Raw genomic sequence first — 16,218 nt, 5'->3', positions numbered from 1 at the left:
AATCTCATTTTCTTAGCCGTGTATGTAAAGTTATAATTATAATTTATAAACATAGTAGATAATCTCATTTTCTTTGATTTTTTATTTACTAATAGTCTTTTACCACTTAATTATGCCGTGTTGCCAGCTGTATACTACTCTCTCTCTCACACACACAACACTCAAGAGAAAGGGAAAAACTTAAATTTTGCTTTTTTAATAAATATGGTTCATTCCTTTTTTTTTTTTTTTTTCTTTTTCTCAAGAAGAAGAATAAATATTTTGTTATATTTACTTTTTGAATGAGCAAAAACAAAAGGTTATGCTTTTATGATCCTTTCTTCTTCTTCTTTAACTTACTTTACATTTTTTTTTTTCTGTATTCTCTTCTATCTTCCTCGATCTCCGCCGATTCCATCGTCTTAATTTTGTCTTTCCCTTTCTCTCTTCTGTTACCCAAAAGAAAAAAAAAACAAACCTTTTCTTCTTCTTCCTCTTCTTCTTCTTCTTCAATGCCTCCTTAAAACCCTAGATCAAAATTCTCAAAGGCGGCTGCTTTAAGCTCAAGTTTTGATTTTTTTTTTATTTTCTCACTGAAAAGATGATGACTTCTCATCTGGGTATCCTCTGTTTCTTCATATCTTTACTGGGTTTTCTCAATTTCTCAGTTTCTCAGAACGGTGTCGATGATTCGACTATGAAAGCACTCAAATCGAGTCTGAATCTCACATCAGACGTCGATTGGTCTAACCCTAACCCTTGTAAATGGGTTTCTGTTGAATGCGATGGGAGTAACCGTGTCACTAAGATTCAGCTTAAACAAAAAGGCATCCTTGGTACTCTTCCTCCTAATCTTCAGAACCTCTCTGAATTGGTTATTCTCGAGCTCTTCCTCAATCGAATCTCTGGCCCCATTCCTGATCTCTCCGGTCTCTCTCGTTTACAGACGCTTAACCTACACGACAATCTCTTTACCTCCGTTCCTAAGAATCTCTTCGCCGGTATGAACTCTCTTCAAGAAGTGTATCTCGAGAACAATCCTTTATCACCTTGGCAAATTCCGGATACCATCAAAGAAGCTACCTCTCTCCAGAATCTTACACTCTCCAATTGCAGCATTTTTGGGGAGATCCCAGATTTATTCGGTTCTGTGTCACTTCCAAGCTTGAAGAATCTTAAATTGTCTCAGAACCGTTTACAGGGAGGGTTACCGCTGAGTTTTGCTGGTACTTCGCTTCAGACTCTGTTCTTGAACGGTCAAATGAGTGATTCGAAGCTTAACGGATCCATCTCGATATTGAGTAACATGACTTCGCTCGTTGAGGTTTCTCTTCAAGGAAATGACTTCTCAGGTCCAATTCCTGATCTCTCTGGTTTACTATCTCTCCGTGCGTTTAATGTTAGAGAGAATCAGCTCACTGGTCTTGTCCCTCAGTCTTTGATTCGTATGAATACGCTTGCTACTGTGAATCTAACCAATAACCATTTTCAAGGACCTACTCCGTTATTTGGTAAATCCGTTGGTGTTGATATATTCAAGAAGACGAATAGTTTTTGTACTGATGCACCTGGTGGTCCGTGTGATACTCGTGTTGATATTTTGCTCTCTGTAGCTGAATCATTTGGATATCCAGTGAAGCTTGCCTATAGTTGGAAAGGAAACGATCCGTGTGTTAATTGGGTTGGGATTACTTGTTCTGGAAGTAACATTACGGTGGTTAATCTGAGGAAACAGGGACTCTCTGGTACAATTTCCTCGAGTTTAGCCAATCTTACTTCATTGGAGACCATCAATCTTTCTGATAATGATCTCTCCGGGCCTATACCGGCTGAGCTTACAACGTTGCCTAAGCTTAGGACACTTGATGTGTCTAACAACGATATCTTTGGAACACCGCCAAAGTTTAGGGAGACTGTGAATGTGGTGATTACAGGGAATGCTAACATCGGGAAGGATGGACCTAGCAGACCGAGTGGTACTCCTGGAGCTTCACCAGGAGGTAATAAACCTTCAGGAGGAAGTGGTGGCAGTGAAACTTCTAAGAAATCAAGCAATGTCAAAATTATTGTTCCTGTGGTCGGTGGAGTTGTTGGTGCATTGTGTCTGGTTGGGCTCGGCGTGTGTCTGTACGCGAAGAAAAGGAAGCGACCTGCTAGAGTTCAGAGTCCATCTAGCAACATGGTGATTCATCCGCATCATTTGGGTGACAACGATGACATTAAACTCACTGTTGCAGCTTCTAGTCTTAACAGCGGCGGAGGAAGTGATAGCTACAGTCACAGCGGAAGTGGGGGGAGTGCTATTCACGTTGTGGAAGCTGGGAACTTGGTTATATCGATTCAGGTTTTGAGGAATGTGACGAATAACTTCAGCGAAGAGAATATTCTTGGGAGAGGTGGTTTTGGGACAGTTTACAAAGGTGAACTTCACGATGGAACAAAAATAGCTGTGAAGAGAATGGAGTCTTCGGTTGTGAGTGACAAGGGACTTGCTGAGTTCAAATCTGAGATCACTGTTCTGACAAAAATGCGTCATCGTCATCTCGTTGCGCTTCTCGGGTACTGCCTTGATGGGAATGAGAGGCTTCTTGTCTATGAATACATGCCGCAGGGGACACTGAGTGAGCATTTGTTTCATTGGAAAGAGCAAGGGCTAAAACCTCTAGACTGGACTAGACGGTTGGCGATTGCACTGGATGTAGCTCGAGGTGTTGAGTATCTGCACACACTTGCACATCAGAGTTTCATCCATAGGGATCTAAAGCCATCAAACATCCTTCTTGGTGATGATATGCGCGCTAAAGTCTCTGACTTTGGGTTAGTCCGTTTAGCTCCTGATGGCAAATACTCCATCGAGACTCGAGTCGCTGGGACTTTCGGATATCTTGCCCCAGAATACGCAGGTTTGCACTTACCCAAATATTGTTACAGTTTCATACTTTGGCCGTTTTGCTATTAATCCAAGTGTTAAAGTTTCATGATTTGATCCCCCAGTGTTAAAGTTTTGTCCTTTGATCGTTTCGTAATTGCTCTATACTCTGATTTTTGGCAGTGACGGGAAGAGTGACGACGAAAGTAGACATTTTTAGCCTTGGAGTCATACTTATGGAGCTAATCACTGGTCGTAAAGCCCTGGACGAGACACAACCCGAAGACAGCGTCCATCTAGTCACATGGTTCCGTCGGATAGCAGCCAGCAAGGAAGAAAATGCCTTCAAAAACGCAATCGACCCAAACATCAGCCTAGATGATGATACTGTAGCCAGTATTGAAAAAGTGTGGGAGCTTGCTGGTCATTGCTGTGCCCGTGAGCCTTACCAAAGACCAGACATGGCTCACATTGTCAACGTTCTTTCTTCACTCACCGTCCAATGGAAACCCACTGAGACCGACCCCGATGACGTCTATGGGATAGACTACGATATGCCGCTTCCACAGGTGCTCAAGAAATGGCAAGCTTTCGAAGGACTTAGCCAGACTGCGGATGACTCGGGATCTTCCTCTTCGGTTTATGGAAGCAAAGACAATACGCAAACAAGTATCCCAACTCGTCCATCTGGATTTGCTGATTCGTTCACTTCTGTGGATGGACGTTGAAGAAGTCAAGATTGCGTTTTCCGATTACCTTGGAACTGTTAAAAACGTTTAAGTAGAAGAAGCATTGTGTGATAAATCTCTCTCTCTCTCTCTCTCTCTCTTCTTTTATTTTCTCTGAAGCATTTACTTATGACTTCGTTTTTATTTACTGCAAGCTTTTGGTTAGTGTATCTATTTATCTACTTTGTAGTGTTTATGCAAAAGATAACGATCTTTGAGAGGCCTCTTACATATGAAGCTCTTTCTTTCTATATTTTGAGTGTCTTACACGTTTCTTTTTGTTCAAATTATATTTAACCAAATCGTAGCTGAAAAATCGATCATAGTACTTCTAGTTTCCTGTTTAATCTTTTAATGTATTCAAACTTTTTCCACTAAAAATAAAATCAATTTCCTACTCCTAAACCGTAAAAGCTGATACAAACATTATTTCAAATTCACTGCGTTTATATAAAAACTAACGGAAAATCCGATTGGATTATTTTAACTCGAATTAGATGTTTGTGTAATTTTGTGTGTTTTGAATATTTACTTCATGTAGAGTGGACAATTTAGGTTGGTGAGTCAAAATCTAATACAATAGACCCATACTAAGGGGGTGTATTCAATTTGAATTTTAAGTGATTTGTGTAAAATTTACAAATTTTATGTTATTTAGTTATGAATTTTAAAAAATCTCATAAAATCCACTATTATTGAATTAAAAATCTACCTTAAAATCCACTGTTTTTTAAACAGTTTATAGATGATTTTTTAGTTAAAAATACATAAACTCAAATCTCATAGTTTTAGGTAAAAATTTAAAGAATTTTACAATAAATCATATCAACTTGCTTAAAATAATCAAAATCATTTAAAATCTTATGAAAACTAAAATCAATTGGAATCTTAGATTGAATACACCCCCTAAAAGAAACCTACATTATTTTGGGTCAGAGTTTTGGGTTTTCATGAAATTTCTCATTTGGTATCATTAAATACTTATTTAAGCTTGATAGAACTTTATCCAGTTTTGATGTAGTATATTATGAAAAAATATCATTGCATTTTAATTAATTTAATAACTAACAAAAGAAAAGTTTATATTGATTTATAAAATAATAAAATAATATTTTGAAATTATTTAAGAAATTTATTTAACATATTCTATTTATTGTTTCATAAATCTCATTAAACAAAAACAAACTATTTAATTAGTTGACAAAAAAAAATATATATTTAATTCGCTAAAACTTAACTTTTTTACACACAATATTTCCTATATAAACAGTGTATTAAGTGTATAACATAGACTAATCATATCAAGATCTACATCTACAAAGACAATTTCTTTTTTTTTTAAAAAGAGAGAATTTACCTCATTCCTTTTTTTTTTTTATTTTTGGTTCTACAAATATATATTGCCCAGATTCAACATTAGGGGTGGGCAAAAAAACCGAAATCCGAAAAACCGAACCGAACCAAACCGAAATAATTGGTTTGGTTTGGTTATAGTTAAATTTAAAAATCCGTTTGGTTTTTATTTTAATTAACTATTTGGTTTAAGTTTGGTCTGGTTAAAAACCGTAAAACCGAATGGTTTTTTTGGTTTTTTATAGAATTTAAGATAATTAAATATATTAGTTTCTCCAGCTTATAAATTTATATTGTATAACAATATCAGTAATTTTTTTTATTGGGCTTATAATTATTGATCTCCAAGTTTTTTTTTTTTTTTTTTTTTTTTTCTGGTTTTCTTTTTCAATAGCCTTTACTTTTTAAAATTTTAATTTCAATTAAGTATTTGGGTTTACAAAACTATATTTGGATTCTATTTTTTTTTAAATTATGTTTAGGTTTTACTTTTATGCTTATTTTTTAGTTATGTATCAACTATCTATTTTTTAAAGTATGGAATAACAGTTAAAAACCGGGACCAAACCGAAACCAAACCAAACCGTTATACGTATGGTTTTTATATGGTTTCATTTTTGTAAAACCGAAAAAACCATAAACCAAAAAAACCGAACTGTAACCAAACCGAAAAACCGAATCGAAACCAAAAAAACCGTAAACCAAAAAAACCGAACCAAAACCAAACTGAAAAAACCGAACGCCCACCCCTAAATCAACATGGAGCCCAATGTTTTTGGAAGGGTTTTGGCTTCATAGAAAACAAAGAAGCAAATAAAGCAAATCCAACAAAGTTTCTCAGATATTTGAATCAATTTAAATATGAGTTTACTGAATTGAAATTGGTGTAGGACGATTAAAGAGTATTGGAGTGGGTTAATCTTTACACTATGAATACAAGAACATATTGTTCTTTGACATAGAATTTTAACCTATAAATAAAATTTTAACAATATACATATATAATCTAATTGTAAATTTGGTGTATAAAGTTAATATATACTAACATGTTATACCAATAACTTCAATGGTGTTAATACTAACACCAATCACTATTGTAATTTGGTATATTAAGATCTTTAAAGTTCTAAACACGATCACATCAATTTATAATACCGATTCAAGGGTCAATACAGGTTTTGTTGGAAGATTTTTTTTAGATTTTACAGAATTTATAATTAACGAATTTGATATTATACCCAAACCAAAATAGTGGTACCGATTATGGGTCTACATCGAAGTAAGAAACTAAGGAAACTAAATATATAACATTATAAAATGTATAGAACTAGGTTTTCATCCGCGGTACACCGCGAGACTAAATTACAAATTATTGTATTTTAAATAATAATTTTTAATTTATTTAGTTTTCAAATTCCCAATTAATTAACATTTTTTTTGTCAACTCCCAATTAATTAACTTTTGTCCACTTAATTTATAATTTTGTTTAGAATGTTTTTCTTCTTCTTATGTTTTATACAGTTTATAACCTAATTACATCAAATTTATAGAATATAAAATTTTAGTTTTGTTTTGTTTTCTAGAATGAAACAAAGGTATATGCCTATATGGTATGTTAGTGTAAAGTTAATTTTTCCAAACTATGATTACAAATCTTTAGTATATGAAATAAACTAATAGTTTTCCAGGCGGGTTAAACAACATGTTCAAAGATTTTTAATCTACAAAAGCTCATCATACGAAACCCGTGAAAGTAAAAATAATATGTGAGGCTAAAAATCACTTTTTATCGAATTAATTTTTCAATTTTTTTATCAAGTAAAAAATATAAATATTTTATTAAAATTTATATCTTACACGAGAGATCAAATAATATAATTAAAGGACTCATTTATATTTTCATGATTTTTGTATTTTATATATGATAATTATATCTATATAACCTGATATTTTCAGATTTTTACCAATATATCACATTAATATATACATACATACTACAATAGTTGCTGATCCGTTTTTTTCCCGAGATGGATACGACATAACTCCATTTTCAAGAGGCTTTGGGATGTCAAAATAAATTAAATGCCACATCTTTTGTGCTTGCATCTTAGGTTTCCTGATAATAAAGTCAAAAACGCACCAAAAAAACTATTCAGAAACATAAATTTGTTTTTAATAATTTTTAGAGATAAATCTATTTTAAAATAGAGCACTTTATTTACCATAGATATCAAAACAACACCATTGTCAATCAATAATCAACATACTAAGAATAACAAAATCTAAAAAAAATATGTCTTGAAGATCTAAAATAGAGAAAGAAGCGCAAAATCAAATTTTGTCGTGTTATCGTTCTAGTATAATGTGTTTTTCTTTTTTACTAATGGGAAGATATATATAGCGGATCAAAATGATTAGGAAGATTAGTTTTAAATACATAATAAAAATAAATTTGTGAGCAAGCAATATCTTTTATATTTTATTATCATTGCATTGAACAAGATATCAAATTGAATGGTAAATATGTTTGTTACCTTTTAAAATCATACAGTTAGTTTTTTTTGAATGATTGTTTAAATTCAGACTTTATGTAGAATAATTACACCGAAATTAATAGTATTTGCTACTATAACAGTTAACCGAATTTATGTAAAACACTTAGTTTTTATTAAAAAAATCGAATATTAGGTAGAGTTATTTAAAACAAAAATAATGTCAATGACATGCTTGTAAATAGGTTCCAAATCCAGGATTTATTTGCTAAAAGTCTCCAAAAATGTATATATAAATAAATAAATTTAAACTATTATTTTGTAACTAACAGATCCAAACTTAGGTAAATATTTTCCCGCATTGTACAGCGTGGATCACTATTTAATGCTTTTTTTTTAAATGTCTTAAAAATATTTTCATTAAATATAGATAGTTTATTAAGTTTGATAAAGTTATAAAATACTTTTGGATGGTAACTAAAACTATGGAAGATTCGATCAAAGTATTTATAAGTATTTATAGTTTTTATAAGGTTCTAAAGTTCTACAATATAATGTAAAGAAAAAACGTTTTGCAAGATATATATAAGGTCTTACAAAGATTCTATAAAAGTTTACAAGGTATTTATAAGGAATTTATAAATTCAGAAGATTTTATGTATAGATACTAGGTTTTACCCCATGGTACACCACAAGTCTATTATTTTGTTGATATGATATTGTAATAGTTTAGAGGTGCTTGTAGTCGATGTTGAATTGCATCTATATATATACTGTTAACGGTTGTAGGTAGAGTTTTGTATAAACTCTTGATTCGCAAGTTGAGAATATACATTTTACGATTTGTTAGTTATGATTTAGGATGAATGATCTGGCATATTCTTATTATGATTCTCAATTGATATTATTGGATTAATAGTGTACATTTAAAGCTAATAAGATCTTACCAAATATGTAATCGTTTATTAAACGCAAATTAGATATTTTCTAAGATGTATTCATCTTGAATTAGTTACTATATTATAAAGATGTGATTAAGAGGATGTGATTACATAATTTGGGTTATCAATTCTTTTTGTCAAACTCGGCCCTAAAAATTCGGCATGCAAAGTAGATCTTTCCTAAGATACAATGAGCATTAATTGACATTAATTGGATGTAAATAAGTACGCTATGAATTCAAAACTGGCCCAAAATATTCGGCAATCTTAAGGAGGATCCGGATATATGAATCGGTTATAATTTTAGTTAAAACCTGACCCGAAGTTGGCAAAAAGTGATGGCATCCTATTGTACTCCAAAAATGTATTTCGAGCTTTATATGTGGATATACTTGTTTGGTTACAAATATCCTAAGACAATTTTTAATATATATCCGTTTATAAAAATTCAAATCACATTATATGCTAAAAAATCTAAAATTGTATTAACTTTATGTATTAAATAATAATTAAAATAATTAAATATAAGATTAAATAAAAATGAAAGGAGAATTATATTTTAATATGACATATTGATATAAATTAGATAGATATATTTTAGGAAATTAATATTATCAAATTAGGAAATAATTGTGTTTGGTGGTAATGATTGTAGAGAATTTAGTTGGGATTTGTTTGGATACAAAAATAAGAGAGGATGATATAAATTTGTACTTCAAAAATGTTAAGATAGATAGTTTTTGTATATTTTTATAAAGTCATATACGTATTCAAATCATTTTTAGAGACATTTTTGATAAGATTTTAGAGAGGGAGCATTTTTGAAAATTAGTATTGACAAAATGAACATTTTGGGATTCCTCCTAGATATTTCTTTTTAAGATCGTTATGTAGCATACATGTTTAATATTTATGAAAAATTATTTGGTACTAGTATCATGAATCTACCGGTTTTTCAAATATTGTATGAAATATCAATCAAATCAATTTTAGTGTTCCATACAAGATTTAATATCTTTTAGTTTTTTGCACCTTAATAAAAAAAATTATTAAGTTATTTTCAATCTCATTTTCTATCCAATAAATTAAAGCTTGTAATGAGATTGATTCCTCTTAGTTTAAATTATACTCACAAAGTATCAGAGCCACATGAGATTATCGTTTATGGTTGAGATTGATTTCTCTTGGTTTAAATTATACAATCATGAGTCATAACATGATGAAAGTTCTCTAAACGATAAAGAAAACCTTCCTCATGTCATACTCATACTTACACAGTATCAGAGCCATTATGTCACACAGTTCTCTAAACTAGTTACCATCTGTAGAGTAAATATCTTTTACCTGCCATTCAACAACATGAAAACAACTTCATTAATATCAATGATACTCGGAGGCCTTCTTCTATCTTCCACATCCATTATACACGCACAAACATCTAATTTGGGAAAAAGACATAATTTAGTTTTACAAAGTGTTTCTAATCTATTTTTGGTAAAGTGTTAATCGTTCTTTTTTATGTGAAGGACCAGTATACAAAGTTCCATAAATCCTAAAAAGAATCTAATTTTCCGAACACAAAGATACCCATTAAGTATATTGACGGATTGTTCCAAAATAATATAAAATCTATTAAAGAAATTCTTACCGAAAGAGATGAGATGATCTATTCTTCCACGTTTTATGTCATCCAAATCGTCGAACCGAAAGTAATTCTTGGGACTCAATGATTCGAGCAGGTACATTGTTGTTCTACCCGTAAATTTAATCTGATAGGGTTGATGAGTGTTCCTCTCCTCCACGGTTAGATTGATCACTTTGAAATTTCTAATACTGTACCATTCACCATCGTCTATATATTTAGGAAGGTTAGCGAGTGTATCGGGTAAATAAGGAGCTTCAATTGTGTCACCCTTCACAGTTTAACAACAATTATGTAAGAAGTCTTATATACAATAACTGTTAGAACTCGAAATTAAAGTAAAAATCATTCAACTAACGACTATAACCTTTTCATCCACAAGAAGAAGAACTCGCTTGGTAAAGAACTCTCTGACTCTCCAAGAATGTAAGACCTTGGCGTTGATACACCAATTAGTTCTTCCGGGAAGCAGATCAGCAATATAATCGAATTTCATGGTTTTCTCAAATTAGTTTTTTTTCTTGATTCTTCTCTGTTATCGAAAACAAAAAGGGGATTTTTGATTTGAAAGAATACAAAGAGTCACGACTAAACGTTGCGTCTTAATCTTTTTAGTTTCTCACTTTAGTCGGATTATTAAAAATACTAATATTATATAAATTAATATAGTTTTAATATAAGATTTGTCACACTTGTATGTAGAAAATATAATTTATGTTAAAATATTGCAGATGTTCTCATGTTTTTATTTTTTAAAACTAAACACTTAGATATTGATATGTAAAAAGGTAATATTATTAAGGGGAAAAACTAAAAATCAGATGTCAATAGTATGAAATGAAATGTTATAGTAGATATTAGATGATTAAAAGAAAATCATATATTTTCAAAGACTTCTTTGAAAACCACATTAAGGGTTTTGTTCTGACATTTCCCTTCTTCATTTGTAATCAAAATCTTCAATCCTTTTCTGCTTGTCACTCTAGAAAATGCAACGTATAGTTGTCCATGTGTAAATACGGGCTTGGGTAGATACAATCCAACATGTTCCAACATCTGACCTTGGCTTTTGTTTATAGTGATCGCAAATGCAAGAGCAACGGGAAACTGACGACGCCTCATACGAAAGGGAAACTTTGCATCCGGTGGCGACACAAACATCCTAGGGATAAGAACTTTATCATTGACATTTCTTTTACCTGTTACAATCCTTGCTTCAATAACATGATTAGCCATTTGAGTGACAATCAATCTCGTACCATTGCATAAACCTCCTTTAGGATTAATATTCCTAAGCAACATGATAGGTGCTCCCTTTTTCAGCGTCAAAACATGGTTAGGTAATCCAGAAACGTGAATACTGTTTAAGAATTCCTGAGTGTATATCATATCGTCGTAAGCACTTGTATCGGAAGTCTCGATGCTGTCTGAACTCAAATAATGTCTCTCTTCCCCTGGATATAATAAAACCAAAATAAGAAACCGTTATATTGAATTTTGTTTGCCAAAAAAAAAATTGCACTCTTAATATACCTGGAGGTTGAGAGAGCATATATTGATTTATTTTATCGACGTCATCATTTCTTGGACTAAGAATAGCTCTTTCGCAAAAGAATTTTGCATCGGTCCTTGTTGCAAATGATGTACCGTAAATTTGTTTAACAATTGCTTGTATAGGATTGTCACATGCAGCAATTACTAAATCCCCGGGTATTTCTATTTCGACCTCACCACTGTTAGGTTCGTTGATCTTGCCATCCCCAATATCGAGTAGCCATTTTGAAAACGTAGAGAGAGCATCTGCATCCTGACTATTTTTGGCCTTGCGAAGCCTCATGTTTTGTGTAAGCCGAAGTATTTTACAACTATCCCAAAGCAACGATGAGTTTATAGAAGCTAACACTGTGCCAACTCTACCAGCCTCTGGTACAACCGGTAGAATTTGTCTAAAATCACCCCTTAAAACAAAAACCTTACCTCCAAAGACCCGATCACATTTCATAATATCTCGCATACTCCCATCCAAGGTTTTGAAACAAAATTTGTTCATCATTGGAGCCTCATCCCATATAATGAGCTTTGCTTCGCTAATTAACTCGGCAAGATGTGATTTACCATCTATTGAACATATTGTATATTCGTCCACATGGATGGGTATACCAAATCTGGAATGAGCTGTCCTGCCACCTTTCATAAGTAAAGCAGCTATACCACTCGATGCAACACTAAGAACAATATCACGCCTAGATCGAATATCAGCACCAAGAATACTCCACAAGAATGTTTTTCCAGTTCCACCAAATCCATGAACAAAAAACATACCTCCCTTATTAAAATTCACAGCTTCAATAATTTCTAGGTAGACACTTCGTTGTTCATCGGTTGACATACGTAACAACCTCTCTAAATCCTCTCTTTGTTCATCACGCCTGTAGTTTCTCTCATCTATCAGAAACCTATTCTCATTATTATCCATCACAGATTGGTCTGGTTTAGGCATATTCACAATAGTTGACAGAGAGCTTCCATTGGACCGCATAATCATTTCAATCTTAGCTAAGCATAGGTTTGTTATCTGATCCTGACTTAACATTAGACCTGCATTTCAGAGTTTTTTTTTAAGTTGACATATTTATGATCAGAATAATAATCATAGACGTTCGTCTACATCGATATAACTTTATATTTTATTATATATATATTTTATAAAAAACTATGTATTTACCATGGTTTTTCGTACGATTCCTTTGCAAATACAAAAAATCTTCGCACAATATATCTTTTGTAGCGACCCAGAGATCGAGAGGCACTGAAACACTTTTCGAAAGCAATAGTATGACAAACAACTTCCTCAGAAACGGCCCAAAACACCACATACTTGCCTCTTTTATAGCTAGAATATATTCTTTGTCGTCATCCAATAATCCCAATGCAAAGCAGGCATCTTTAAATTCCTTTTACAGTTTACCTTTTACCGTCTTTAAAAAGTCAAAACTTGTGGCCCCTGGAACTGTATTAAGTAGAACTCTCAAGTAATACGCCGGGCCTATAGAAGGTGGTACATATGTAATTCTGCCTACTGGAAAACTTTTTCTTCTCTTAGATCTTGGTTGCCATATTTTTTTACTATTAATCCACACAAACATGTTGAGAAATTCAGCATAAGTGAGACTTCTACCTTCCGGATATTTTTTATTGCATTCCATCCAGGCCAACAGTTTAGATCTTCTGGCTGAACGCTTCATAACATCTGCAATAGGAGCATCTTCGTTGTAAACTACTAATTCCTGTCCAGGAAGATGAAACAGAAGTTTTTCAACGGGGGTAGTACGATAGCAAATCGGAAAAGCCAATATCCGCCAAGCTGCTTCACATGCAGAGACATATCTAATAAAGGAGTAATACTATTAATAAATATTAAATTAATAGGGTTAAATTTACATGAAATTAATAAACAGGCATACCTGCAGTTGTAGAATTTATTGATTTCATTTTGATCGTCTTCCTCTCCTACGTTAGCTCTAATATAATCCGGCCCTTTGGTAATATACTTGAAAAGATATTTCACTGAACGTGACTGATTACACCACTCAACATTAATATGAGCACGATAACGGATAGACAAATCCCGGTTGTACGGAATTACAAAGCTGTTATCACAATCAAAACCTTTTTTATGCACGAATCTCCCGTTTTTCCTCCGTTTGTATATTGGATAACCAGCATCATCGACGACTGTGTTTACCATGAATGGTTTTGGAAAAAATTTAGTGCACTTACCATTATTCATGCAAACACTTCCTCTATTATGAATACCACAAGGTCCATGAATCATAACATCAGAAACAACTTCATATACGTACTTGTCCAGTTATTTATCGGGAATCTCAGTGCTTATGAATCTATCAATGTCTTCTGGTGTACGCATTTTATAGTCTGGATGCAAGAATAAAATCATGTGTGCATGAGGCAGACCTCTCTTCTGGAATTCTATTGTATACATAGCTGCACACACACACAAAAGCCATTTTTAATAATTTTGGGTTTTAACACGGTAACGTATAGAAAGTCAATTAATTAATAATATGAAACATACCAGAATTTATAACACCAAAAGTTTTTTCTTTATTCACTTGCTCCATTAGTCTATCTAGCTTCATCTTAAAGACCTGACAGCATATATCTGGTCTATCGTCTTGCTTAAGACCATGCCTTGTTAGATATCGAACGACTTCATGCCATTTGGGGTTGCAAGTAATTGTTATGAAAATATCGGGAAAACCATAGTACTTGCAAGTAGCTATCGCGTCTAAATAATGTTGCATCATATAACGTTTTCCACCTGTAAACGATGAAGGAATGTAGATTCTTTTTCCGTGTTCTGGAAGATCTTCGTTTCCTTGATTAACAACTTCAACTATTTTATCGATTCTTTCCGTCCGTAGTTTGTTTTGGTTCATGGAAATATATTTCAGTCTGTTAGATTCTATGGTTGTGAACGCGTCTACCAAAAATTGCTGATATAATTTCCCCGACATCACAATCGTAGAAGATTATTGATATCTCTCAAATATTCGGAATGCATAAAATTCTCTCATCGAGACTGTTTTCTTTTTTCGTCCAGCCGTATCTACAAAACCAATATCAATGCCTAACCTGTAACCATCCTCTCCATATGGAAACAATAATGGATATTGATGTGGCAAGTAAGCCGGATGGAGTTCACTTATTCTCTACAGACCGCCAGAACAACTTTCTATAACAATGACACGCTTGAATACTCCAGGATTGAAATCACCTGGTATTAATCCAGCAACCTCATTGCATGTAGGTAGATTATGAGTCCTTGCATCAGCAATTCTTTCTGCAGGAATTCTTAACCTCAAATCTGTCACAATATTGGTTAAATCAAATCTTTCTCGAGCCGTCCTAAACGCCTGTACATGCGGATTATGATTATCAAGCATCCTTTTCAGAAGTTCTACAGTTGTTTGTCTTATTTTCTCTATAGATCCAGATGTTCTTTGAAGGAAAAAAAAATATTAGCAACACATCAATATAATATTATATTTTTTTAAGCTATGAAACTGACCCGAACGCATTTATCCTGTTAGGGACTTCATTATCTACGTCATGTATATAAAGTTGTAAGAACGTCGGCTTTTCTCCAGTTTCAGGTAAAATATCTCCGATACGATGATAGTTTTCTCCACACATCTGAAAGACGTACGACCCTCTACCATTATTAATAGAATGATTTATTTTCCCACCTAATGACGTGAAAGAAAACATCATATTGTATGCTCTTATATTATCACGGAAGTTGTCACTCCTATCATCATGATTATATAACAACGCCGATAATGCATTCGGTGGAGTTTTCAGCTTGGGAAGTTGGACTTTTCCTTTTTTACAGCACATTGCAAAAATCGGTTTCGCCTTTTTTACTCGCTTGTTTAACCGTTCTCCGTACCACATATATGCTCCACAATTTTCACATATATACGAAGGATCTCCTTCATCATATAACCTGATAACATTAGCAACACAAACTTAATTTATCTGTATATATATATATATTTAAAATTATTTCAAAAAGAAAGTTTAGCTTTACAAAAATACCATTTATTTGTAACCCAGATGTTACGGCTGTGAATTCGCATGTTACATTAGGCGTAGTACGATACTCAGAATCAGATTCATCAATCGAGCTATCACGCTATCGTTATTTGACTCAGAGTCAGAAACAATAAAACATGCTAAATCTTCATGCATCAGAGGCAACAGCGTAGGAACTACATAGGTGAACACCAAAAAAAATATTATGAATAAAATATTTAGTATATACTATAACATGTGAATATAGAAACGACCTTGCTTGCGTTTTCGAACTTTATTTGATTTAAGAGTTCGCGTTCTTATCATCCTTGCATGTTTTGAGATTACTCCTGAATTAAGTTTATACGTTTGAACATTAAATTTAAAGTCAAAACATATTTTATTTTATAACAAACTGAATATTAGTTACCCTGTGTATTCACTACATGAATCAGATCCTTCTTTCTCCGTATTGGTAATTTTTCAGATCTCATCGTATGCATACAATCGAAACATTCTGCATTCTTTATAAATATATAGAACTTTAGGGCTATGAAATTCTTTATTTATATGATGTTCAGAGGTATTATCTTTTTATTTCTATAATATTTCTTA

At 32.8% G+C, this 16,218-nt stretch overlaps 3 protein-coding genes across 3 annotated transcripts; 1 reads left to right on the top strand and 2 right to left on the bottom strand.

Moving 5' to 3' along the window:
* Positions 1-119: 119 nt before the first annotated feature.
* Positions 120-3,829, top strand: LOC104779508 (receptor-like kinase TMK3). The gene is made up of 2 exons (XM_087509688.1): positions 120-2,882; positions 3,032-3,829. Exons 1-2 carry the CDS (start codon positions 581-583, stop codon positions 3,574-3,576), a joined length of 2,847 nt encoding a protein of 948 aa, XP_087365814.1. The 5' UTR covers positions 120-580; the 3' UTR covers positions 3,577-3,829.
* Positions 3,830-10,881: 7,052 nt separating this feature from the next.
* LOC147945192 (uncharacterized) lies at positions 10,882-11,394 on the bottom strand. Its single transcript, XM_087509626.1, has one exon. It carries the CDS (start codon positions 11,392-11,394, stop codon positions 10,882-10,884), a length of 513 nt encoding a protein of 170 aa, XP_087365752.1.
* Positions 11,395-11,438: 44 nt separating this feature from the next.
* On the bottom strand, positions 11,439-14,543 carry LOC104783444 (uncharacterized). The gene is made up of 5 exons (XM_087509140.1): positions 14,102-14,543; positions 13,470-13,740; positions 13,184-13,392; positions 11,579-12,603; positions 11,439-11,459 (listed from the first exon to the last, which is right to left on the bottom strand). The coding sequence occupies exons 1-5, from the start codon at positions 14,541-14,543 to the stop codon at positions 11,439-11,441; spliced, it is 1,968 nt and encodes a 655-aa protein (XP_087365266.1).
* Positions 14,544-16,218: the final 1,675 nt, after the last annotated feature.

Source organism: Camelina sativa, chromosome 4, assembly GCF_030686135.1.
Source record: "Camelina sativa cultivar CO46 ecotype springtype chromosome 4, ASM3068613v1".
Classification (NCBI taxonomy): Eukaryota; Viridiplantae; Streptophyta; class Magnoliopsida; order Brassicales; family Brassicaceae; genus Camelina; species Camelina sativa.
The sequence above is the reverse complement of the archived record's forward strand: the minus strand, read 5'-3'. Positions and strand labels throughout refer to the sequence as shown.